Source organism: Drosophila miranda, chromosome 4 (assembly GCF_003369915.1).
Source record: "Drosophila miranda strain MSH22 chromosome 4, D.miranda_PacBio2.1, whole genome shotgun sequence".
NCBI lineage: Eukaryota > Metazoa > Arthropoda > Insecta > Diptera > Drosophilidae > Drosophila > Drosophila miranda.
The window spans coordinates 11,358,595-11,382,642 of NC_046677.1; the positions used below are offsets into that span (position 1 = coordinate 11,358,595).

General features: G+C 42.6%; 2 protein-coding genes across 5 annotated transcripts; one reads left to right on the forward strand and one right to left on the reverse strand.

Annotated features, from left to right (window-relative positions):
* Positions 1–1,912: 1,912 nt before the first annotated feature.
* On the forward strand, positions 1,913–15,759 carry LOC108164184 (limbic system-associated membrane protein). 2 transcript variants are annotated; one of them, XM_033393839.1, is made up of 11 exons: positions 1,916–2,172; positions 2,379–2,476; positions 4,126–4,271; positions 4,381–4,442; positions 6,939–7,097; positions 10,727–10,855; positions 10,918–11,055; positions 11,836–11,988; positions 12,064–12,117; positions 12,644–12,736; positions 13,488–15,759. In XM_033393839.1, the coding sequence occupies exons 1-11, from the start codon at positions 1,917–1,919 to the stop codon at positions 13,694–13,696; spliced, it is 1,497 nt and encodes a 498-aa protein (XP_033249730.1). In that variant the 5' UTR covers position 1,916; the 3' UTR covers positions 13,697–15,759. The 2 variants fall into 2 exon arrangements, with proteins under 2 accessions (XP_033249731.1, XP_033249730.1); XM_033393840.1 differs by lacking the exons at positions 12,644–12,736; positions 13,488–15,759 and adding an exon at positions 12,175–12,269 and having other exon boundaries at positions 1,913–2,172.
* Positions 15,760–19,025: 3,266 nt separating this feature from the next.
* Positions 19,026–23,193, reverse strand: LOC108164255 (stress response protein NST1). 3 transcript variants are annotated; one of them, XM_017299892.2, is made up of 2 exons: positions 23,095–23,193; positions 19,026–20,571 (listed from the first exon to the last, which is right to left on the reverse strand). In XM_017299892.2, the coding sequence occupies exon 2, from the start codon at positions 20,557–20,559 to the stop codon at positions 19,126–19,128; it is 1,434 nt and encodes a 477-aa protein (XP_017155381.1). In that variant the 5' UTR covers positions 20,560–20,571; positions 23,095–23,193; the 3' UTR covers positions 19,026–19,125. The 3 variants fall into 3 exon arrangements, with proteins under 3 accessions (XP_017155381.1, XP_017155380.1, XP_017155382.1); XM_017299891.2 differs by lacking the exon at positions 23,095–23,193 and adding an exon at positions 20,633–20,740; XM_017299893.2 differs by lacking the exon at positions 23,095–23,193 and adding an exon at positions 20,633–20,734 and having other exon boundaries at positions 19,026–20,567.
* Positions 23,194–24,048: the final 855 nt, after the last annotated feature.

The window sequence follows — 24,048 nt, forward strand, 5'->3', positions numbered from 1 at the left end:
TATACGACTTCGAGAGCAGGACCCCAAAAATGTGGCCATGAGCAACAAGCTCTTATATTGTGTCATAAATATTTTGTACTTTGTTTTGGGGACAAAGGAATAGAAGAGCAGAGGCAGAACGCGCGAGGGACCTTAATCAGAGGCTATGTACGATCATAATTGAAGCGTCTTTTCTGCTCCAATTAAAGAATAAATTTCCCTCTCCAATTAGTTACGCAAACAGCGGCCTAACGCCATCGATACGCTCACTTTCTCGGCTTTCATATGGCTTCGGGCTACAAATAGGATTGTGGCAAGGCTGTAGGTCTATGGCCAGAGGCTATGGCTATCACCTGTCTGTCTGTCTGTCTCCTGACATGGCCCCGCATGCTCTAAATTATTAATAATATTGCCATGCCCATTTGCCAGACGTTTTTAGTGCCTATGGTAAGCCCCGTTCCCGCCTTTTGGCCGTTTGCAGTGCAGGTTCTGTTGAGGCCTGTCCATTGTCTGGTTGCCTGTGTCTTTTGTAAGTCTGTTTTGTTTTTTTCCAGGGCATGCCATGTGAATGCCTGCCAAAGGACACCACACACCATGGCACACACGACACATGCACACACGGCCGGCAATCCAGTTTTCAATTGTGCTAAATTATGTAAAAATCAATAAGAAACAACACACAAAGTGGAGGGACGTAGGGCGAAAAAAGAATTTTAATGAAATGTCATTTTAAAATTGTTCCTGTCAGTTTGTGGGCGCCAGAAAGTAGGCTTTTCCTTCCACTTCGTTCCTTGTGAAAGGCAGAATCGTTTGCATGTTGTCTGACTCATGGTCGAATAGAAAGTTAATAAAGTATTTGGGCAAGGATTTGGGTAGACAGAGACAGCTACGGATTCAATGTGTTTTCATTGTGAAACAGCTTAAAAATATAGGTCTAAATACATCAGGAACAGCGACCAATGCCTTTGTAGATATAAGACATTTCAGTAGTACAAGTTTATATACCTAGCTTAGCTCTTAACTTTAGTAGTTTTTCCCAGGACCTAGACCTTAAACGAAAGTGTGATTACAACTGCATTGCACCAGAGCCTCTGTAGAATGTATTCCTAACTCTTGTCACATACATGAGACGCCTAAAAGCAGGCAATATAAGTAAACTTTGACATAAAGCGCAACTATTTCGGACTCATTGGAGACGAGGACGAGACGAGACGGGAGACCCTCTCCTGCCACACAAACGATGCACGATTTTATGCTTTATTTACGAGGCCACACACGAGCAGCGTCAGCGGCAGCCAGCGAAACATTTCATTTCCGTTCCATAAACAGTTTTGGCCCTCTGGCCTCTGGCCATGCTTAAATGCCATGAGAATGAAATGAAATGAAATGAGCAGGGAGTCCTGGAAGAGGACATGCAACACCTTTGGTAAAAAGATAGTTGCCGGCTCGTACTTAATTTCTGGCAGGGCAGGGCAGCTGTTCGCCAGCACAATTTACACAGACCGAACACGCCAGCAAAATTCGAATAACAGGCAAAAGATAAATGTACGATGAACCTGCCTCAAAACATCCGGCGAGGAAGAAGGGCCCGCACCAGTCTGGGGGCCCACACTTTAAACTTGAAACTTTTTAATTTGGCGAATTTTCAACGCCCCCCTCCCGTCCCACCCCGTCCCCACCGTCCCTCCAGGCATCATGATTATTGTTTACCATTGTTTCGCAGCAGTTTTTGATTCTGTTTTCAAGTACTTTTTGTTGAACTTTCCCACAAGCTGATGCCATTAGAGAGGGGCGATGGGCGCTAATGACTGCCAATTACGCGGCGCGGTCGTTGCCGCACTCAGGCTGATCCTTTCTCTGCGGAAGGTGTGAGGGATTTCTGGTGGCATAACAAGCCTGTTTTTTCCCCATTTATTCTGTGATGTTTGCATATTAATATGATCGTTCTACAAACAGTTGGCGCTCTAATAACTATAACAAGTAAATGGTTTCGTGCGACTAATCGTGTGCTCAATCAAAGAAGAAGAAAAAGTGAACTTCCAAAAACAAAAATGTATACAATATCCAGACAATGCCAGAGTCCGGCTAATGGCTTCAGATTGGCTAATGCCATCAAAGTTGTGCTCCTAGTTGTCATCCTAATGTGCCAGCAATGCCATATGCAGAGAGTGGAGGTGCCGCCAGAAGCCATAGGTAAGTTCCACCGGTTTTTAAATCCCCATTTGTCTCTTATTCAAGAACACATACATACATATATATTATGCCAATCTTTCTCTGTTTTTTCTTATACATTCATCCCTTATAAAACCCAATCCCCTTGCTGTGATTTCTTCCATTATATTCCAATTATCCGGCAATCATTTCTAATACCAATCGAATGCCACATTTCTCGATTACAGTTGATCCCAAATTTAGTTCACCGATTATGAATATGACAGCGCCCGTGGGACGTGATGCCTTCCTCACATGCGTCGTCCAGGATTTGGGACCCTATAAGGTACGAAGCATATCCCTATACATCTCCCTATCCCGCCATAGAACAAATCCTGTTAATAACCGAATGTCAAATAAGCAAACTCGGGCAGATGTTCCGGCTTCCAGTTCCGCTCCCGATTCCAGCTCGGACTCAATTACACACTCAATAAGCAGCCACAAAACCCCCAGCCGGTCGCATTAATATTCATTAAGGTTTTACCATTTCCCAGACAGACTTGGAATCAGATCTCCCAGTCCCCCAAGTCGGGGTAATCTCAAAGACCAAATCTCGGAATGGCGGTGGAAGTGGAAATGAAAGTGAAAATAAAAACATAAATAGGGATATGGCCGGGGGCCGGGTGGGGGCTTTTCGAATGACAAAAGCGAAAATCACATAAAAAGTAATTGAAATATGAATGAGGACGTGTTAAGCGAGTGCCGAAGGAGAACGAGGGTCCTTTATCCCTGTCTGTATTTGTATATTTGCATTTGTATTTGTTTTGGGGGAGCGGCACCCCCCAAAAGGTAACAGACGTACATCTCCATTGAAGTGCAGAAAGCATTATCCTACGGACACTCCACGGGGGGTTGGAAGGTGCGGCACGCTTGGGGATGTGCCACAGAACGGGGGATGCGACGTGGATGTGGATGTGGCTGCGGATATCCAACCCTCAGTCAGTGCCATGGACAATTAAGCGATGTTCCCGCTCAAAGATAATTGAGCAGGCACTTGGGTGTAATTACTTATTTTATGCTGACATCGTGTGTGTGTTGGGAAACAAACTTAAATTCAATTTAAACGAAAATAATTCATTAGCCTTCGATACGACAAATGCTGTAAATTAGCCCCTCATTTAATTTATTTATGGGGGAAACTATTTTCCCATATTATGTGACATCGGAAAATAACTTGGAATACCTTCACGTGTTGACATGTCAGGGGGCGAAATGAGAATTGGGGTTCCCTCATTTACACATGCAACTCGTTTCCTGTCCTCTCCTGCGCCTCCCTTCCTATACAATATATACAAAATATTTTCAGCTTTTTAGCTTACAAGCTGCGTGCTTTATCGCATAATAATTTACCAGGGTAATTGTACAATTACGATGGTTGGTTTGGTGGGGGAAAAGAGTACATTTCTTGAATAGTTCTGGGAATAGATTGTTTTTTTTTTTGCTGTATATAATTGAACGGCTTTGCATGCGCCAGAATTTGGTTCAATTTCGGTTTATTGTGGTTCACGTGAGACTTGCTTTGGGGATTCTGGTGGCATGCCAGATAAGAGTTATCTGATGGATGTCGCTGGAATGCGGCTAAAGCTAGTTAGCGTCCCTTATAAATATCAATTATGTGGAAGATTAGGCCCTGCTTTTAGATTGGGCCCCAACCCTGATTTTATGAACCATTAATAATGCGAAAGATGGTTAATTCCGTATATTCAAATGCACCATAAATACATCATATAACAATTCATTTACTGTACAGGTGGCAGACCGAATGCTAGGCTTTATAAGAGAGTTTATAAGTCCAGTTTTCATCGTTAGTCCTGTCCAAGTGGAAAGCACAATGGTTTATCCCTATCTTCCGCCTTTCTATCCTTGATTATCATTCTAAGTCTTGGTCCTGTCCATTACTCTCATTAAATGTTTGCAAAATTCTTTATCATACAGGTGGCGTGGCTTCGGGTCGACACCCAGACAATTCTGACCATACAAAACCATGTAATAACCAAAAACCAACGCATTGGCATTGCCAATTCCGAGCACAAGACCTGGACAATGCGCATCAGAGACATCAAAGAGTCGGACAAAGGATGGTAAGTCCACAGTACAGACCAGGCCAACAGGATGCCTGTAGTTCTAGTAGTGATGCGACTGCAGTCAGTATTCAAATGTACAATTTTCTCCACTCCACTCCACCTACAGGTACATGTGCCAAATCAACACGGATCCAATGAAAAGCCAGATGGGTTACCTGGATGTTGTGGGTAAGTCTATGAAGGCAATGGGAGGGCTTAGCAATTCTCAGCCTTTTTCATTTGGTTAGTCAAACAATCATACGCCCCGTTGCCCCCGGCCTGCTTCTCGTTCTCCCTCATTGTTCGAACAGTATTCCACGGAACAAAACAGGAACAAATATTAAAAAAAATCCTGAATCCAGAACAACAAAAAATCACACAAAACAAAACGTTTTCGCTGGACGTAGAAGAAGAGAGAGCAGCATCGCAGCAGCGAGGGGCCCCGGTAGGACAAAGAGCCACCGGCATACACCCAATGGAGAGGGATTCCGCTGCATAATAACCGCCAGAAGGAGTCAAAAGCCGAAACGTACTCGCGCACAGGACCCAACGGTGGCTAGCCCTGGGCGTAAGCTCTCAATTGTGACTGCTTAAACATGTTTAACCGTCCACTGAACCGCAGAAATTGTTGATTTTGAATTAAAACGGCACTGCGAATGCGGAGGCAGCATAAGAAATGCTCTCTCACGGGCCTCTCACCCGAGGAAGTGGTTCAGCGGCGGGGTGGGGGCTTGGGCCTCTTTTCGGTTGTCCATTTGTGGTTCATTTCGGGCCCTACCACTGCCCCATCAGTAGCCCCGCATGGGGGACGCGCTACGAGCCGGCCGCCACTCGTGCTGTGCCTAAATACCTTTCGCTGGCAAAATCTAAATCAACGCGCTAAATATTTTAGCCACCATTGCAGTCGGCGTAGCATTCACTGGCAAACACGAAAAACTATAATCAACTGTGTGTATTTGCACTGGATAATCAGTGGGCATGAGACAGTGGCGCAAGGATCATTGGGAATGTGGTGAAAAGTAGTGCCCTATGGTGGAGATACTTTGGGAGGGATAGCGACAGCTCATATGTTGAGTGAAAGAGTGGAAAGGGAATGATATGTTATAGAAAATATATCTGCCTTCAAGATCATAACAATCCTCCTCCTCGAAATGTTGTTCCTCTTCTGTACCATTTCACTAATATCTACTAATTATAAATTACACCTTCTACCACTGTGCAATATTGAAAGGGGTGCCCGAAGCGCCAAGAGAGAGGCAGGAAAAACGGCAACGGGAAACGTTCGAGTTGCGAGCCAGCGGATGGCGGATGGCGGACGATGGTGGCCTGGCGTATTGGTGAATGGTGGACGGTGGTCGTTTCTGATGATTTTCGTGACCAAGTGCAGTTAAATAGTCGACGACAAACCGTAGAGGAAGCGACACCGCTCTCACCTTTTGGGTCTCCGCACTGCTTTTTCCCACTCTGCCACACACACAGACAGGCAGGTAGGCAGGATATATACGATAGCGTACGATAGAGGGGCCAGGCGCCCGGCATTCCTGACATTTAAGCTGATGAGATATTCATATGCAATGTCCTCGTTTCAGATTTTTGCACACAATTTCATTCGCGGGTTTTTATTGTTTCGTTTTTAATGAGGAAAACATCTACTGACACGACAACTGAAATGGCTTAGATCTGATTGGAGTTCGGCTTCGGGGAGCTCGTATTGTAGATTGGTATATCTTTAACAATTTCATTTACCTTTTCTTGTCTTGATTTTCCGGTATTATGTCTGCTATTCCCTGTACACACCTTCTCCAGCTGCCATTTCTCGCACTCGCCCCTAACCTTGGCCACTTAATGACCGTCCAGTGGTCACCACAGGACACAGACGCGTCCTGTCCATGCACTGACTCACTCCGCTCCGTACTGCCACGTACTGCCCGTACTGCCTGCCCCTCTCTCGCTGCCGTACTATAACAAGCTGTTTGTCAACACCAGCACATTTTTTGGTCATTTACCAACCACATAATTGCGGGATATTATATGCATACAGAGACCCGGAGACCACACACCAGAGGCCGCCATTCCATTCCGTCCCATCTCATTCCATTCCATTCCATTCCATCCGTGTGGTGTGACCCTTCACGACCCCATTCGCTTCCTGGCATTATTACGTTTTCATGGTTCATAGGTTGTCCGCTGTGGGTGTCCGCTATGGGTGTCCGTCTCCCTCACTCTCACTCACCGTTGACCGTCTCTCTCTCTCTCTCTATATGTTCTTACCAGTGTGGCCGCGGTAATAATTTGTATTTTCAGGACATGTGAAAAGTTTGTCCTTTAAACAAAGGCGCATATACTCACACATGTACTCCCACGTTTCGCTACAGCTACAGGCAGCCACAGGCGGGAATGTACGAGCACGAGTATCTTTCGGTAGTTGCAGGCAGGAAAAATGAATCACGATTCACCGCTAAGGGACACAATTCAAGCAAATTATTTAAATGAAAAATTACATATTTAAATCATTTAAAACGATTCCAGCTCATACTCTGTTTTATTGTTCTCTTCTCTCTTTTCTCCCTTTCACAATATTTTTTTAAATGTTTGTTATAAACATTATCTACCACGACGAACCGTCTGGCGACCTCGATTGCAACCCGATTGCTCCTGCTGCTGCTGCTCTTGTTGCTGCTGCAGTACCGCCGGATATCCTAGATTATCCTACAAGCACGGACATGGTCGTTCGCGAGGGCAGTAACGTGACGCTCAAATGCGCTGCAACCGGTTCACCAGAGCCGACAATTACATGGCGACGTGAAAGTGGAGTGCCCATCGAGCTGGCCAGCGGAGAAGAGGGTAAGTTCTGGGCTCGGGTACTGGTACTCCTGGTACTGTTACTGGGATTCGAATTTCGGTTTTACGGTTCAAGCACTCAGAGAAATCAGAGGCAATAGGACAAGATTCTAGCATGATATTTATTAAGGGTTCCGTATGTGAAGAAATATTAAATAAAAAACATCGAACTAGTTTGACCATTAAATAGCTAGCACCATTCTATATTTGATGTAGTCTTTAAAAGATAGGATATACACTGCTGGACTTAAGACTTTACATCTTTTCCATCGGGAATTTTTAAGAAGAAGTAATATTATCCGATAAAGAAATCAATCATCTATTTTTTAAACAAAAGACGGTCTACAAAAATTTAGTTTTTTGATAGTTTAGCGATTTCTGTATCGATATTCAATCTAATAAAAACGATATCTAATTTTGCAGCACAAAATATGGTTTTCTAAATCAAAATCTAAAGCCGATAATTTAATAACAAATATCTGCTTATTTTTCTGACTGTAAAAAACGTCCCCTTTCATCGACCACCCCTACTCGAACCCTCTCCGAAATCCGCCTCTCTTGATTTGTAAGTACTTTTTCTGTTGTTGTGGACGCCGCCGCCACCGCCGCCGTCATCGGCATCGGCATCGGCCGCCTGCATGAGGTCTGCCATCCAACATTGCGGAGTGGAGTGGAGTACTCTTACACAAAAAAGGCAGCCGCTGCCGGCAGCCTGCCAGAGCCAAAGGCTCTGAAGCTCTGGTCTCGGCCCGAAGCCGAGAAGTGCACCTACCTGCAGGTGTGGGAGGAGGCCTTCGTCCTGTACGTGGCATAGCACCAGTAGGATGGGAGGACTACAGGACTGTGGCCAGCATGCGAGAATTTTCGCCCGTTTTGCCCGCTGATGATGATGATGATGACGTCTGACTGACAGAATTAGCAAATGGTTAAGGACCAGAGAGTGTTTCGGAGGGCTCACATATCCTCGCACAGGGTCGGTTCGGGTCGGGATGAAAGATGGAGGTGGAACAGGGCCAGATTTACTAATTGGCCTTGAAGTGTGTTCGTTCTCGTTCGCGTTCGACAGTCTAGAGAGGAGTTGGAAAATTGCAAAAACATTTTCAATTTGGAAAATTCTGTTATCGAAATATGAGTTCATTTTGTATTCATCTGCATATGGAAAATGATTCATTTACCGATTCATTCATAAAGTAACCCCGTTCAATGCAATATTGATTCAATATTAATTATAAATTATGTCAAGATCGTCAGTGTGTGAGAGCGTACATTATTCAGCGCAATAAGGGGAATAATTTTTAAATATATAAAAAAATTTAATTTTAGTCAATGAATATTCTGCATAAGGAAATTTTGTTTTTTATACATCACAAAATACATAAAAATATCAACATCCCCTGAAATGTTGACTTCTCTATGGAATTTGAGCATGCCAAACATTTTAAATAATTTCCAGACCCCCCAAGCCAATCTCCCAGTGTTTATTAATGGCCTCGCATGAGTTATCCTTTAAAGCATCTACAAAAAAAAGTAGCCGAACCGAGCCCCATCAAAGTCCACACGAAAGACCAAAAACGATGTGAAAACAAACTCGACTCGAAATCAAAGGTGGCCTAGGAAAAAGCCCATGAAAAAAACCCCAAAACCCGTGAACAGGAAAAAAATAAAAACACAACCAAATGAGAGAGCAAGAGGATGGGATAGGGGTGTAAAAAAATCAGCATAAAGAGAACAAAAAGCTTGGCGAAATGACCTTTTCGCCGAGGCTTAAATGTCTGCCACCCAATTCGAAACGGAACGGGCCATCGTCCAAACGAGTCTGCTTCCTGTCCGCAGAGTGGACCTATTTCGCATTCATATACACACTCGTACCATAGGTGCTCGTTGGAGGTAGTACCAAAGCAAGAGACAGGGAACATTATAAACTTTGTTGGGGCTGAAGGCTCTTTGAGCACTAACTGTGGAAGGAGAGAGAGAGAGAGACTCTGGATAAAACATTGCTATAATGTAATTGAGGGAATTTCATATAGAGAAAGTGGTTTTTCCTTATATATCCGAAAAGATTTTGATACAAATTAATTCTATAAACCAGTATTGATTTTAATGATAATTCTTCAGCCAAATTCTTCGATTTTTTGAGCCAATTTAGATAAAGATACGAATATTTATCACTAATATGAGGGAAAATATATATATATAATTCCTTGAGATAATATGTATCCCTCTCCTTATTTTTAAAGGATTTAAAAGATCCTTTAGTGTATTCCCCATTCGACATCCGATTCTGTCACATTTTCATACTGTGTTTTTAACCTCCTTTTTCCTGGTGAAAGTTTTCTTTTTCATTTGAAATTTGATTATTTGGTTTGTGTTGTTGCTGCTGCTTCGAAATGAAATGAAATGAAATCGTCCGAACAAAAGTAAACTTTAATGCTATGGCTATGGCTATGGCTATGGCCATGTCGGGGGCTTGAACCGAATTACACGTTTTTCGAGGCTATTACGTTTAATGACCGGGCCTGAACCTACCCACAAAAAAAAAGGAACAACAACGAGGGGGAGAAAAGAGCAGCGTGGCTAATAAGTGAGTCGAAGTTCGCGGCAGGTCGAAAAGGCAAATCAATAAACGAAAAATCAGCTTATTATTATGTCCCGCAAGCTCTCCGTTTTCCGCGCAAACTACCTCTCTAACAATATCAAGCGCAAACTAGCCAGAACTTCCGCTTCCGGTGCACCCTGTGACCATGGTTGGGATGGTGGGAAGGGGGTCGGAAATCGTATATCCTATCCATATCATCGTCTGCTCTGCTGCCGGCTTAAACCCACAGCCCAGACACTGTGCAATTTATATTATATAAGCCATGTTCGACTATCAGAACAGGATGTTTGTCCGGCCCCCGCCGAATGCCCCAGCCAACAGCATCATAAAAAGTCACCAATAGCGAGCCATGAATGGAGGGGGCTCTGCTCTGTTGCATGCAACTTTTGTTGTGGCACTGCCTCTCTCGTTGAGTGCGGAGCTTAGGCAAATGTAATAACTATCATTACATGGAGGAGCGGCGGCAGGAGGAGGAGCATGAGCATTTGGTAGATACATTTGTAGTTATGATGTAATTACGAGTCGAGTGTAGGTGTCGGGGCCATTCTCTAAAAGTTGTACTAAAAAGTCAAAAGAGAGATATCCAACATAAGTTTTTAGTGCTGCCACCACAAACGCCACATGCAACTCAATCTGATCTGCGTGCAGTTCCTAGAAGTAGAGGGACTGTTGACTCCACATTTAATTTAGGGTCTTACAACGACTGCTACGAGTACTGTGTCAAACTCTACCTATGAGAACCGATGCTGAGCGCTGGACGACGATTTGGACAGAGATTAAGAAAAGGTCGAAGCAATGTAATATTGGAAGTAAGAAGGTTACAAGTGTATGTGCGTGTGTGCAGTGGGAGCGTAATAATTTAAGAGAACTCGCTTAAACATTATACGAAGAGGTTATAGGAAATATCTAAAGAGGTTTTGGAAGCTGCTGCTCCGAACAGGAGGCTTTAGTTAAGCGTCTCCTGCTTTAAAAAACAATTTAGGTACAGCATAAGCTAAAACTCCACAACTACTCAAGTGCTTTCCTATTTTTGCAGTTCCCAGCGTTGAAGGCACCGATCTAATAATACCCAATGTAAAGCGTCAGCATATGGGTGCCTATCTCTGCATAGCTTCCAATGGCGTTCCACCATCAGTGAGCAAGAGAATAACTCTCATTGTGCATTGTAAGTGAAAGATACAGCCATGTATGTTAAACATATCTTATCTGTGAGTTCCTTTTTCGCAGTCGCACCAATGATCACCGTACAGAACCAGCTTATAGGCGCCGTCGAGGGCAAAGGAGTGACATTGGAATGCGAATCGGAGGCCTATCCAAAGTCCATTAACTACTGGACACGCGAACGCGGAGAGATAGTGCCGCCAGGTGAGACAACCTTAATGAATCATAGTGTCATTCAATTATTAAATAAACTATATATGCGAATTAACATTAAAAATGCCATAATCCGACGACAAACACATTAACACTAAGCCTCCTCCGGCTCTAGCGCTGGCGCTGGCGGTGGCCTTCGAATCCAATGGGAAAAACGTTTCCCCATCGGATCAAAGCCGACCCCAAAAAACTAACTAACGAACGAATGGATGACCGTTGAGTGCAAAACCAGACGCGACAGAGACACACAAAAAAAGTTGTTAATTAGCTGATTTAGTCACGGAAACTCACACACACATGGAGAGGAGAGTACCAGACATGACCACAGTCCTGTGGTTTCCCGAGTCTGTCTGGGAACTCGTGGGAAAGCTTAGAAAAAACAGATAGTCTGCGACTCGGGAAAACTCTCGCAGAGTCCCCTGCCTTTCCCCTCATTGTTGTCATAAATGGAAATGAAATTAATTTACAATTTGTTGGCAGTTTTTAATTGACAACAGAAAAACCGAGCCACACTCCTGCTCTGTATCCGAATTTGTATCTGTGTCTGGCCTCTGGTGTGACATGCGTTCGTGCATAAATTGTATGCCTGTCAGCAACATTGGTAAAACTTTTTGCCCCTCATTCTCTCGTCGTACACTCGGGGCCAGGCTGTGTTTGCACGTGACATGCATTTAATTATTTAATAACGCAAAATTTCAATTAAATATTAATTAGTTTATTATTTTAATGAAATATTAACTCCAAAAATCAAATGAAAAACCCCGTTGTCAGGTGGCAAATACTCGGCAAATGTCACGGAGATTGGTGGTTACCGCAACTCCATGAAACTGCACATAAATCCCCTCTCGCAGGCAGAGTTTGGGGCCTATAGATGTGTGGCCAAGAACTCCCTTGGCGATACGGATGGCACCATCAAGCTGTACAGTGAGTATAACTAACCCGTTGATGGGATAATAGATGTGCTAACGCTCATGATAACCCCTATGATAACGCCCACAGGAATACCGCCCAATGCCGTCAATTATGTGGAGAACTTTGAGGCGCGACACAAGGGTAAGTGTTAACTCCATTGCGAGAGAATGAATCCTCTTAGCAGCAACTTCTAAGCAGAGAAACAAAGCGCGAGAAAAGAAAAAATTTAATAGCCACTTGGCATAAATTTAAGATGAGCTCAAAATATTCCACTTTTGGCTGTGGGGGGGGAATCCCAGGGAAATATAAAGCTGGAAGCCGGCGACAACAGACGGAGAAAGAAACAGCGAGAGAGAGAGAGAGAGAGAAAAAAGCCCATAAATAATTCATTCGGCATGCAAATCCGTTTCAAATCGTCAACGCCACGAATCAGGTGAATGCTGCAACACGGGGCGGATGGAGGCGAAATAAGACTCGGAATGGGTTGCGGTTCTCTGAGGTCAGAGAGTGAAAGAAATGGAAATGGAAATTGAAAAGCAACAAACGAGCGACAAGTTTATTATGAATATGCATTAAGACCAACAGAGTAACTTAAAGATACACCTGCCTCTGCTGCTACTTCTACTCCGACTAAACCCCAATTCAATAATTCTTCTCCATTGCACAGGCAAAAAGCGGACGAAAAGCTCGGAAATGTATCATCCGGCTCGGGCACAGGAGCACAGCGGCGAGGATATGGAGAATCCTGGCAAGAGAAAAGGTAAGAGAGAGAGAAAGCGAGAAAGAGTGTGGTGTGCAGGGCACCGATTAGGGTTATGGGCCATATTTCAAGTATTTTCCTTGTGGTTTGGGCTCCGGAGGCAGCGGGGGCATAACAGGCCACTTGAGACGGCAGCAAAGCCATAAAAAAAGGGACCCCAGTGCCAGTTCCAATCCCAGGTCCCCGTTCCCTGTTTAACAGATTTTCACACTAATTTGCCAGAAAAGGAAAACGGCAAAAGAGAAGAAGGCAAAAAGAGAAGCTTGTGCCAATACAAAAAACCATAGCATACTTTTTGGGGCACGCCGCAGGTGAAACTTTCCTTGCTCTTAGTCGGGGTCTTTGGGGCCATAATAATTGTATATCAATAAACACGCTCGGCTTGGCTTTATGGCAATTTAATGATTTGTAAATACTTGGGGCCCACAATCAAATAAATTCTTGTGTGGTCGAAAAGTTGAAAATACTCTCGTACTTCTTTGGGTTATTTTTATAGCTTAATTGAGGGGCACGAGAAAATTTTCGTAGGAAGAGGAGTACACCTTGGACGACCCATTAAATTCTGCAAAATTAGGTAACACTTTAAGGTTTTGGCGCTAGTGTCTTTTTGGGGCGACAAGCTTGTCGAAAATCTCTGCTAATCACATCGGTTGGCCCTCGAGTCAAACGATTTAGCCAATTTCCGCCCCGTCCGCTAGATGGCCAACCCATTTACATACGACTCTCATACGATCTTCCCCACCCCACACAGCCGATTTGAGTCTCAGTGCGGAGAGCATTGACAGCATGTATGGGGCGTCGTCCTCGGCAGTGGTTCAGCACCAGACCCTGAACCGGCTACTTCTCATCCTGGTTCTGGCCCTAACGACAACGACGACGGTGGCGACGATGGCGACGGCGACGGGAATGATGCGAAAAACCCAGCTGCCATTGTTGCCACAAACACAGACACATGTTTGACACAGACGCGAAGTTGACAGCCCTGTGGCCACCCCGAGCATGGACTACTTGCCGCTAAATCTGGAACTGAAGTCGAAGCTGATGCTCCAGCTGAAGCTGGTGCTGGCACTGGAGTCGCAGCACAAATCTGTGGAGCTGCGATGATGATTGAGTTTGTCAATGCCAAACGTTACTTGGTGCTGATTTATGGCTGCGATGTGGTCGGGTCGGTCTTTAGTTAAAGTTTGTTTGTCAACCAGATTATACATTACACATACATATACTCGAAGATATATAGTACGAGTATCAGAACGATGTTAGCTTTTAAGTCAACCAGGCTTCCTAAATTTCCCCCGATGAGACGCGTGCATGTTGAGCTGTTGAGAATTCTTTAAATATTTTAAGACTTAGCCCTAATCATAGTACAAGTATCCATTGTATAATATCGAATATGCAAATCAATTACTGCACATGTACATAGAGCAGAGCAAGGGAATGCAAAGGAAATTTGTAAGTATATATCTTTAGGACGGGCTATTATGTATTATAAAATTTGTATAAACCAAAAATGTGTGGGCATAATTAAAGAGACTGTATGTGTGCAAAGTAATAGTTAATTGCAATTTAATTAAATCCTAAAGGTGTATAATTTATCAGAAATATTAATATGAAATTAGTCTTTAATGGAAGGATGGAGAAAGGATAAAAGCAGACAAGAAATATACTTCAAATAACCATAATGAAAATATCAACCAAAAGGAAGAGGAAAGAACCTCCGCCAAATGCTCAAAAAGTTATCAACAAAAAATTACCACAAAAATACAAGCTCAGCAAAAGGCTGTGTTCCAGAAAATATCCCCTCCAAAATGAATCCATAGTTAAACTCCTTTAGAACCTTATCCAAGAGTTTCAACCCCATTTAATTCATATTTAAAAACAATGTTTCAATAATAAAAAAAAACGCCATACATATCATTTACTGAAGCATGCTAAACATATTAAATACTAATTAAAAACAACATTTATCGATCATTTTTTGGGCATACTCGTATTTGTTTCAAACAAACAATCAATACTATTAAATCGAAAAACAAAAACGCGTTATTTACAAATACATATATATATGCAAAAAGAAAAACCAACGGTAAACAGCTTAAAGTGCGCTGCAAAAATTTAAAGCTCGTGTTAATCCGACTTTTAAGTGGTAATGAATTATAATTAAAATATTAAAATTAAGCAGCGTGTATATTTCCAGCAAAAAATTGAATTGTTAAAAAAAAGAAAATTGTATGAGTTACATTTAGTATATTGTCATAAAATATACATCATATAAATATATATGCAGTATATATATATATGAATATCTAAGTAATGTAAGCATCACATGTAAATGGACAGGAATATTTATAAAATAAATATGAAAAACAAAAATAAACATTTAAGCGTTAAGTCAACAAAAGGTGTTGCATTTTGAATGGGGCTCCACGAGGAAAACTTTAATGATTTGAAGGGGAATTTCAAATAACAAACAAGCCCAGAGGAAAGAGCATCTCTCAAGATATATGGCTATTTTTTGAAGATACAACCAAATGCCACCAGAAAATGATGAAAATTCAAGAGTTTATAAGTTTAATTTGTACCTTCATGAATCCCCTTCCTGGAAAGTATCTACTGGTCTCATTTTGAAACCATTTTTGGCTCCCAAGAAACCATTCCCAAGCAGCACCTGTCCTCCACTCCCAATAGCATAGCAATGTTCACACTTAAATGCCGTTTATTCTGTGATATCCTTCCACCCAACAATTACAACTTATATAACAGGTAACTGAACTCTAAATTTTTATTTATTCGCCTAACGACTTGGCAAATCATTTCCAACCCCCACTAAATGCCCGACTATTGAGCTGAGATTTGATTTTAAAGAGAGCCAGCCCATCAAAGAAGCGCATAAATTACAAGCACACACTTATACTCTGTGGGTATAGCTGGACTCTAAAAAAATCAAATTAAAAGTGGCAACAAATTCGGAATAAAACAAAAAAAAAATACAAAAAAGCTTTCATTAGAAGGAACTTTAAGTGCGGGCCAGCACGCAAAACCAAACCAAACCAAACGAAACGAAACCCCTAACCGAATAGAACCGAAAAAATACTACTCGTACGAACAAAGCAAAGCCAAAATTAGAAAACACAACTCTCGGGGAGAACTCTTCAAAAAGCTCTGGCTAATAAAAGGCCCTCACCTCGCCCGATGTCTGTGTGTGAACGTGCATATACATACATACCTACATATATATCTATTTATATGTATTTGTGAGCGTGTGTATTACGAGTAGTTTTTATTACATTTGTTTCCAGGAATTTTCAAACATGCCAAAACAGGTGCAACCACAGCACCATTCGGGCTTACGTGAGCTCCTTGTTGGCTCCTTTTTTTGCTCCCCTTTTTTTAGTGCATTTTCATGGATTTTTCCCTCTCTCTGGGGTAAAAAAAGAACGACAACGAGCGGCAGTGCCCTGACAGACATTTTTGCATATAATGCATATAAATCTCAAGGTTAAAATGTTGTAAATATGCATTTACCTCTCTCGGGAGGCAAATGTGAACCAAAAGCCATCGCCCGACGGTCCTCCCCCCACCGACTGACCCAAATAGTTTCGATTTTAATAATGTCAAACTGCTAAGGGGCATTACGGGGTCCATTGGCTCCATGTACATATGTACGTTGGAAAAAAACCATCACCTGAGTGCGGTCAAAAGAGATCATTTTTCCGCCTGTGAAAGTATCACGATACTCGCATGAAGGCCATTTAAAGCGTACATTTATGAAATTGTGGTGTATTTCCCTGGAAAGTGGAGTATATTTTAAATTAATGACGCTTCATAAATTGCAAGAATATGTTGTTTTACACTAGTGTGTGTGTGTATATTCATTCGTGTAATCAATTCAGATTGGTTTCATAAATATTTAATGATTGAATGTGTGTTTATTTGAGGCGTTAAGAAAACATCTTGTTTAAACTAACCCGAAAAGTCTAATGCCTTCTTTTTCTATTAACAATCCCTTATATTGTATACAATTATTTGTCCAAATAGTACTCTCCTTCAGCCCCCTTCAAACACCATATCTAATTGCTTGCTTGCTCACAATTTTCGCCGAAATTCAATTAACAGGCAACAATTATAGTACCTATAGCACAGGTTTAGATACGCTACCCGAAGCGAATTTCTATATTAGCATAATTAGAAAAATTTGTCCCCAGGATGAGGACCGACGGCCACAGGAGGAGGAAACCAGCGCAGTGGCGCCAGCTAACGGTGGCGTATGCCAGCTGCCTGCAGGACCTGCACACAATTAACATTACTTAAATACACATTAAGGTTAAAGACGCGCAATTTCTTCATGTTTTGAGGCTATTTTTTCAGCGTTGAGTTCTTCAACAGAGCCCCCCGGGGCGGTGGAGATTCGAAAAGAGCCACAAAAATTGCGTGACGCACCAAAAGAAAAGCATTTCAACACACAAAAAGGGAAAGCAAACCCGAGGGAATGATGAGGGAGAAACAACACAAAAAATAATGTTATAGAGGAGTGTCTCGACAGGGCAATACTTTACAATGGAATCCATGGAAGATATTAAGAAAAACTTGGCCACTTGTTTTCTAAAATTTCTTCAAATGGATCCCAATTTTCATGTTTATTTATTTTCGAATGGGAAACACTTTCGTCTTTATACAATATACCCTTCTACAACAATTACGAGGTATTCAAACTTAGGTTAAATCGGGACACAATGCCGCACACAGGAAGGGCAATGAAAATAAACACAGTAATTAAGTTAATGAGCATTTTGAGATTTATTATTAATTTTCTTTTGGTCCCCTTTTTGTCCGCCTGCGTGGTGAAGGAAAATCATTTCGAATATTCGTATTTTTTCCTGGTTATTTATTACAATTATTTGCGGCATTTTGATTTGCATTTAAAATGTTTCAAAGCCACAAATTCGTCCTAATCTGCATACATTTTTGGGTTACAATAATTGTTTTATTTTCTGAGCGTGTGTGTATGTCCTTGCGTATCCCTAATTGTTATTTAAATGCTTTGCAAATGAATTTAAATGGTCGACTGATGGAAAAAGTCAAACGACTTGAAATGGTTCCTTAATTTATGGCCCAGGCCCAGGCCATAAAAATCTCCACATCGCATTAACATTTTGTGTCATTCGAAAGTCTGTGCTGTGATTATGCCATCATCGTATGAGTAGGGTTTCCATTTAGAGCTGGTTGGCTGGTCCCTAAATTTTACGATTTCGTACTAAAGTTTATGGCCCCGGCAGAGGAAAAATTCCAAAGTTGCTTCGAGAGGAAAACGAGCATCAATTTGTTACTTAGACAATGTTTCAGAGGAGGACAAATTACTCATTCTAGAGAATCAAACCAGAATCTTCTTCAATCAATAGCCCACAAAGGACTCCACTTAATTTTTCAATTTACATGCGATTCTGGCAAATGGCTGTGCCACAAATCCCCACTCGCAATCATTAGCTGGCGCTCAAAAGATAATGATAATGATGAGAGGGCCCACAAAAGCGATTAACCAGGCCCACAAAACTTGTTAACAAATTGCCAGAGCTTAGGCCCAACAAAAAGGGCCTAATCACCTGAGAAAAACCCCCACCAAATGAGAGAAAAGCCCCCCCAAAAGACCTGTCATATAGCCCACATAATCATGTCGGACACTGCGCTCTCATCGTGTAAACAAAACTACAATTAATCAAAGATTTTACCCAACCGGACTTTATTACACGAGGCTTTGGTTAATTGCATAAATAAAAGTCCAATGTCCAGGGTGGCTAGAGGGAAAAAAAGGGAGAGCTTAATTAAGGAGGGCTTCCACGATTCCCCGTGGACCTGGCAAATAAATAATAAAAACACAAATTGACTCAAACACCGCAACAGAATGAGTTGAAAATAGAAGAAGGTAATGAAACAAACATTGGGGGAATAGGACCAGAAAGGACAACCGCATAATGCGGGAGGAAGGATTTTCGGTGGGAATCTACGATTACAGGGAGGTTAATGCCTTTGTTTCCGTCCGAAAGTATCGGAAATATGTCTAAAAATATCACAATACACAATACACCTCTGCCAAGTGATATGGCGGGAAGTTTCGCTCAAAGGATTGGGCATTGAAGGCTCTTCGGACGGAAATATCCACTTGTATGTGCTGTCTGTGCTCTGTAATTAAAACAATTATAATTGCCAGAGTTGGGCATGTGGCAAGTGCACTGACAGAAAGATATTTCCATGGAAAAAAGGAAGCATTTTTTAAACATAGGAAAATAATTCAATATTGATTTGAATAGCTTTTTTTTTGTGTATTTGTAGTTATAGGGTTCAAAGGAAAAATATAATAGTTAACTCAAAAATTATAAATCTTTCGGGACGGACCCTTAAAGGCAACGATCGTCTTCCAAGGGATCAGTGCTGGATTCCCACTTGTTCGGGTTAATGAAGATGTCCGAGACAGTGCCCCGCAGCGTCGCGAACCCCTGGTTGAGGGGCACGGGCATGGGACGCGACTCAATGGTCTCCATCCATTTTGTATAAGCGGCCTCGGCCAGCTCTATGCGCTTCTTCTCCTCCTCCACCCGTTGTTCGCGCTCGCGACGAAGACGATCGCGCTCCCGCTGCAGTTGCTCCATCTTGCGGCGTTCCCATTCCTTGATTCGCTCCTTGGCCTCTTCTGGGGTCTCCTTCCGAAGGGTCGCGGGCCGCTGCGACCCGCCACGGGTCGTCTGATTGACATGAAACAGGCTTTTTTTCTCGCGCAGTTTTTGCTGCTCCTTGCGGAGGCACCACTCGTCGAATTTTTTCTTTGATTTCTCAGCCCGCTCGGCCATTTCTCTTTGGCGCTGCTCTCGCTCCCGCTTGGCGGCCAGTAGCTTCTTCTGCATTTGGTCCGCTTTGTGCTGCTTCCATTTCTCAAAATTCAGGCTATCGCGCTCCTTCGTCTCCTCGAGGCTCTTGTAGAAGGTGGAGCACTCCGAGTCGCGGCTGATCAAACTCAGAGTCGGCAAATAGTTGCTTCGCCCCTCCGATGCCTGAAAGGCAGGGCCATAGGCCCGATTCCAGCTGCAGGTTGACTGCGAGGAGGCATCCATGTTGTAGGTGCGACTGGTCATCAGCTCGCGACCTGAGCTGGCCTCAAGGAGCCGCATGTCCTCCTCCGTTGCATTCCTTCGGATGTAGCTCCTGCCACTGTCCGATCCCAGGCTACAGCTATTGTACGAGCTCAGGCTCGCACTGTCTGCATCTCTATGGGGCTTGTGCTTGTGCGATCTGTCAACGGATATGTGCTTTTCCGGAATAAAGGTGGGATTCAATATGTCACAGAAATCGCCAATGGACTCGGCCCGTCCAAGGGTGCCGCTCTCGCACGAACATACACTCTGCGAATCCTCCTCCAGGCCCCCTTCGCCGTTCGGTCTTGGTGAATCCTTATAGCAATTCAGTAGGGACTCAACGTCGTCAGCGTCGAGGGCTAGTCCCGCCAACCTCTCTCTGGCTTCCTCTTCCTCCAGCTCCTGGCAGAACTTCGAAATAGAATCGCTATCGCCGTTGAGGAACTTATCAAAATCACCAGCCTTTTGATGCCCCACCAACGTATGCGACAATGTGTCCGTGTCTTGTTCTTCGTCCGAATTCGTTTCGGCGTCCATTACAACCTTCTTCCGTCCCAAAAACCGAACAGTGGGTGCACCACTGCGATTGGAGCCAGCAATCGAATCCTCATCGCTCATCTCGTGCAAATTTTGACGACGGCCCGACAGATCCTGACGATCGACCAACTTGCCCATCTTGTCCCGACGTGCCTGAAAAGCCATTCCGAGAGCTATCTGCGTAAAATCAATTAGATTAGATAAGAGATTAGAGGGCACAAGAATGGGAACATTTTACCAGAAATAAAACAAATTTTAAACAAAATTTATATCAATTTTTAAGATGATAGATTCGTTGTGTTTAGTAGACTACTGACGAGTCGAGCAACGTGTGTTGTGTTCTGCCCGAAACAGAGATTTCAAAAGGCTCTAGATTCAGGGGTGTTTCTGTTTTGTTCAGTGTACCTCTGGGTGTCCTGAAGCAAAATGAAAACATTTTAACTAATGACAAACAATTACTTAAACAACGAGTCGAACGGTGCTGGTCCTCTCTGGTTCTGGTCGCCGACAGGACAAAAGGTAATTAAAACACTACCCTATAACGCAGACACACACGCATACGGATAGTCCTTCTACAGATACAGAGACTCCCTTCCCCACACCCACACCCACAGATACAGATATAGATACTCCCCCGCACACACGTCTATGGGTGTCTGAGCGTAAAGTTGCCGTTCGTTCAAAAATCGTTTGTTTTGTGTGTGTCTATCTGTGGAGTGTCCCCGGTCATGTGGTCGTGGTCCTGGTCCTGTTCCCGTAGTTGTAGTTGTTTCAGGGCCCAGTTAATGAGCGGCCCTTCCATTTTTAATGAGACTCCAAACCACACACAGATACACCCACACCACACAACTGCATGGACCTTGCTCAGGTGTAATAAAAAACCAGAGAAAGCACTACAATCTAGTAACCCCGACTAAGGGATACCCGGTACCCAAAGAAGGCCCCTCGTCTGCTCTGCTTTTTACTGGAAGAAAGAGGAAAAATCATAAGAGTTCCCTCTCTTATTCTGCGGACAAGCTATACTGCAAAACCTATACTAATGTTGCATATCTTTCCCTTAATATAATATACCCTAAAACTAAAAGGGTATCAAAACTTATCGCTTTCAGGCACTCCGTCTCTGCCTCTTGGTCCCCGGCGGTCCCACCGCTTGATAGACATAATGAAATGATTTTTTATATCCCTAATTGTCGTGTATCGTCTGCCAACATCTTGGCTCTCAAATTAAACACACAAAAAAACGACAAAGGAAAACCAATTAAGTTTGCCCTTTTTTCCGCAACGAGCTGCCAAATGACTTGTCAAAAAGGGGGCGTGCCCGGGTTGCGTGTGTGTTTTATTATGGGTTCACTGTTCCTATTCGGGGATTAGGGTCACAAAACCCAATGATAAAACCGAAAACTTTCCACTTTGTGAGCTTAAAAATAAAACAAACGTAAATTAAAGAGTGGAAAGTAATGAACTATATTTTAAAGAACTTTAAAATAGATTTAAATCGTTCATTTAATTGAGGTGAAAAAGATTCTTATAAAGCGAATCATTGGCTACTATTGTTATTTAAAAATACCAACTTTTCTGCCATATAATTTCATAGAATCCTGCGAACCTGCAGCTGTTCAATTTAAAGTTTACGCGTAAGATTGCGTGACGTTTTCCGAAAAGTTCAAGGATACAAAACAAGGGGATGAATTAATGATTCCCATTGGAGGAAGAGATTTCAAAATCTATTTCAACTTTAGGAGTGGTTTGGGCTATCATAAACACATAGAAAATCAATACAAATCTGCAAAAGATCAAGGAAGAACAAAAGTTTACGAATAAAGAATATCTAGAATTTACTTACAATTAAATTCAAAGGATTCTGGTCTATCTTTCTCTCACTTTAAAGCCCCAACTTTTCCTATCAATTGATTTAAATATTCTATTTCTGGGGATTTGCAATACATTTTCCAACGCCCAAGGACTTGCAACAGGTTGTCCAGCCATTCTGGTGGTATGGTGTGTTGTATGATATCCTGGCGCCGCGTCAATTACAGGATTTCAGGCACGCACTCGAAATAACTTTTCATTTTTTGCATTATTTTTATTTTTCAATCTTTTTTTTTTGTGTAATTATAATTTAATTTTGTTTTGTTGCGCGCACGGACTATTGGCAGTGCCAATGGCATTGATTATTCGTACGTTTTGTTGGTTCTACTGGGGCGGCGCACGTTTAATTAAAAACGTGACAATTTTACCTGTGGCCAATGCGGGGCATATTTCATACGCCATGTGTGACCAGAGAATCCAGAGAAACCAGCGACCGCCACCCTAGCGACCGCTGACCGTCACAGAGCACGGTCGGGGGGAAGGGGGTCGAAATTTTCGATACGAATATATTTTTAAAATGTTATTTACAATCATAACAATTCCGTATGTCCGCCATCGAGTGTCGTTACATTTCACTTTCACCAGCCGCAAATTTAATTAACTCTATGAATACTCGCACTCTAACGGTACGCGGGATATTGTATTGTATTTTCAGTCAATGAAGCATCAAATTGAACTGATTAATTCCTGCCTATTTGCCAAATGGAACACAATGTTAAATAAATACGGAATCACAGTCACAGGGTAAAACTTGGCAGTAGACAGGCAAAGGGAAGTCAGGATCTTCAAAACAAATCTTGCAGCTATTCTACATAGCTCACCATGACTCACCAGTGAATCCTATAGCATCCTGTTAGACCAGTCGAAGCTCGAATGCTCCGCTTTTCTAATTTTCCTCCTACTGGAATATATGGTATTTATGTCGAGGGTAGTGGGAGTGTTGCTTACATGCCTGCTGCGATCCACAACTTTTTATCTAATTAAAATGTCAGCAAACCTTGACAGGAATTGAAAAGTCAACTATCTTCGGCAATCTCTTCTTGATGGATCCTTGGTGCACTGCCTTGTGGCACCTCACGCACAAAAATGAAGTGCAAAACCGAACCACAAACAAATCAGATAAGTAACTCCATCTCCACCTCCCCGCCCTCGGAGAAAAGCAGACCCAGACAAAGGCGGAGGTGGAGTTGGGGACAGCGACAACCTTTAGCAAGAGTCAAGAGTCAACCTCTAAGTAAGCCAATTTACTTAATTGACTTATGGCCGAGAACGAGAACGAGCACGAGAAAGTTTCGACAGTTGAATGTTTGGTGCTTCTCTTACAAGTGGCTGACTTTAATTTAACCACAAAAACCAGGTCCCAAATGAAGCGGAAAATATTTGCAAATGAACGTCGCTTGAGAGAAGTCCTGCCATGGAGAAGAGTTCGGAGTATCATAGAGAAAGGTTCCTCAATGGAGAATAGAGAAGGAAAGTTGTTCAGAGGAAACTTTAAAATTATATCCATTGATCATAGGAGGTCCTAAGATATAGGTATTTCTTCATTTTCTAATAATGCTATTTTAGTGGGGGTATCTTGTGGCTTTCGACACTTAAATACAATCGATTTTTGGTGTTTTCCTTCTATTCATTCCTATTTCCTTCCTAAAAGCTTTACATTTTATTAAATTTTTCATAGATATAAAGCCTGGATTTTTAAGCCCTTCTTCACAACGCACCAACATTCAGTGACTTTCCTAAATCTTTTCCCCGACTTTGTCCTAAATCTTTATCGCAGCATTTCGC

What these genes read in the sequence shown, in the direction of transcription:
- LOC108164184 (XM_033393839.1), top strand. Translation starts at nt 1,917, where the DNA reads ATGATCGTTCTACAAACAGTTGGCGCTCTAATAACTATAACAAGTAAA. An exon ending in GGGTTACCTGGATGTTGTGG is followed by an intron (nt 4,443 to 6,938) that starts GTAAGTCTATGA and finishes TTGCTGCTGCAG; the next exon opens with TACCGCCGGATATCCTAGAT. An exon ending in GAATCCTGGCAAGAGAAAAG is followed by an intron (nt 12,737 to 13,487) that starts GTAAGAGAGAGA and finishes CACCCCACACAG; the next exon opens with CCGATTTGAGTCTCAGTGCG.
- LOC108164255 (XM_017299892.2), bottom strand. Translation starts at nt 20,559, where the DNA reads ATGGCTTTTCAGGCACGTCGGGACAAGATGGGCAAGTTGGTCGATCGT.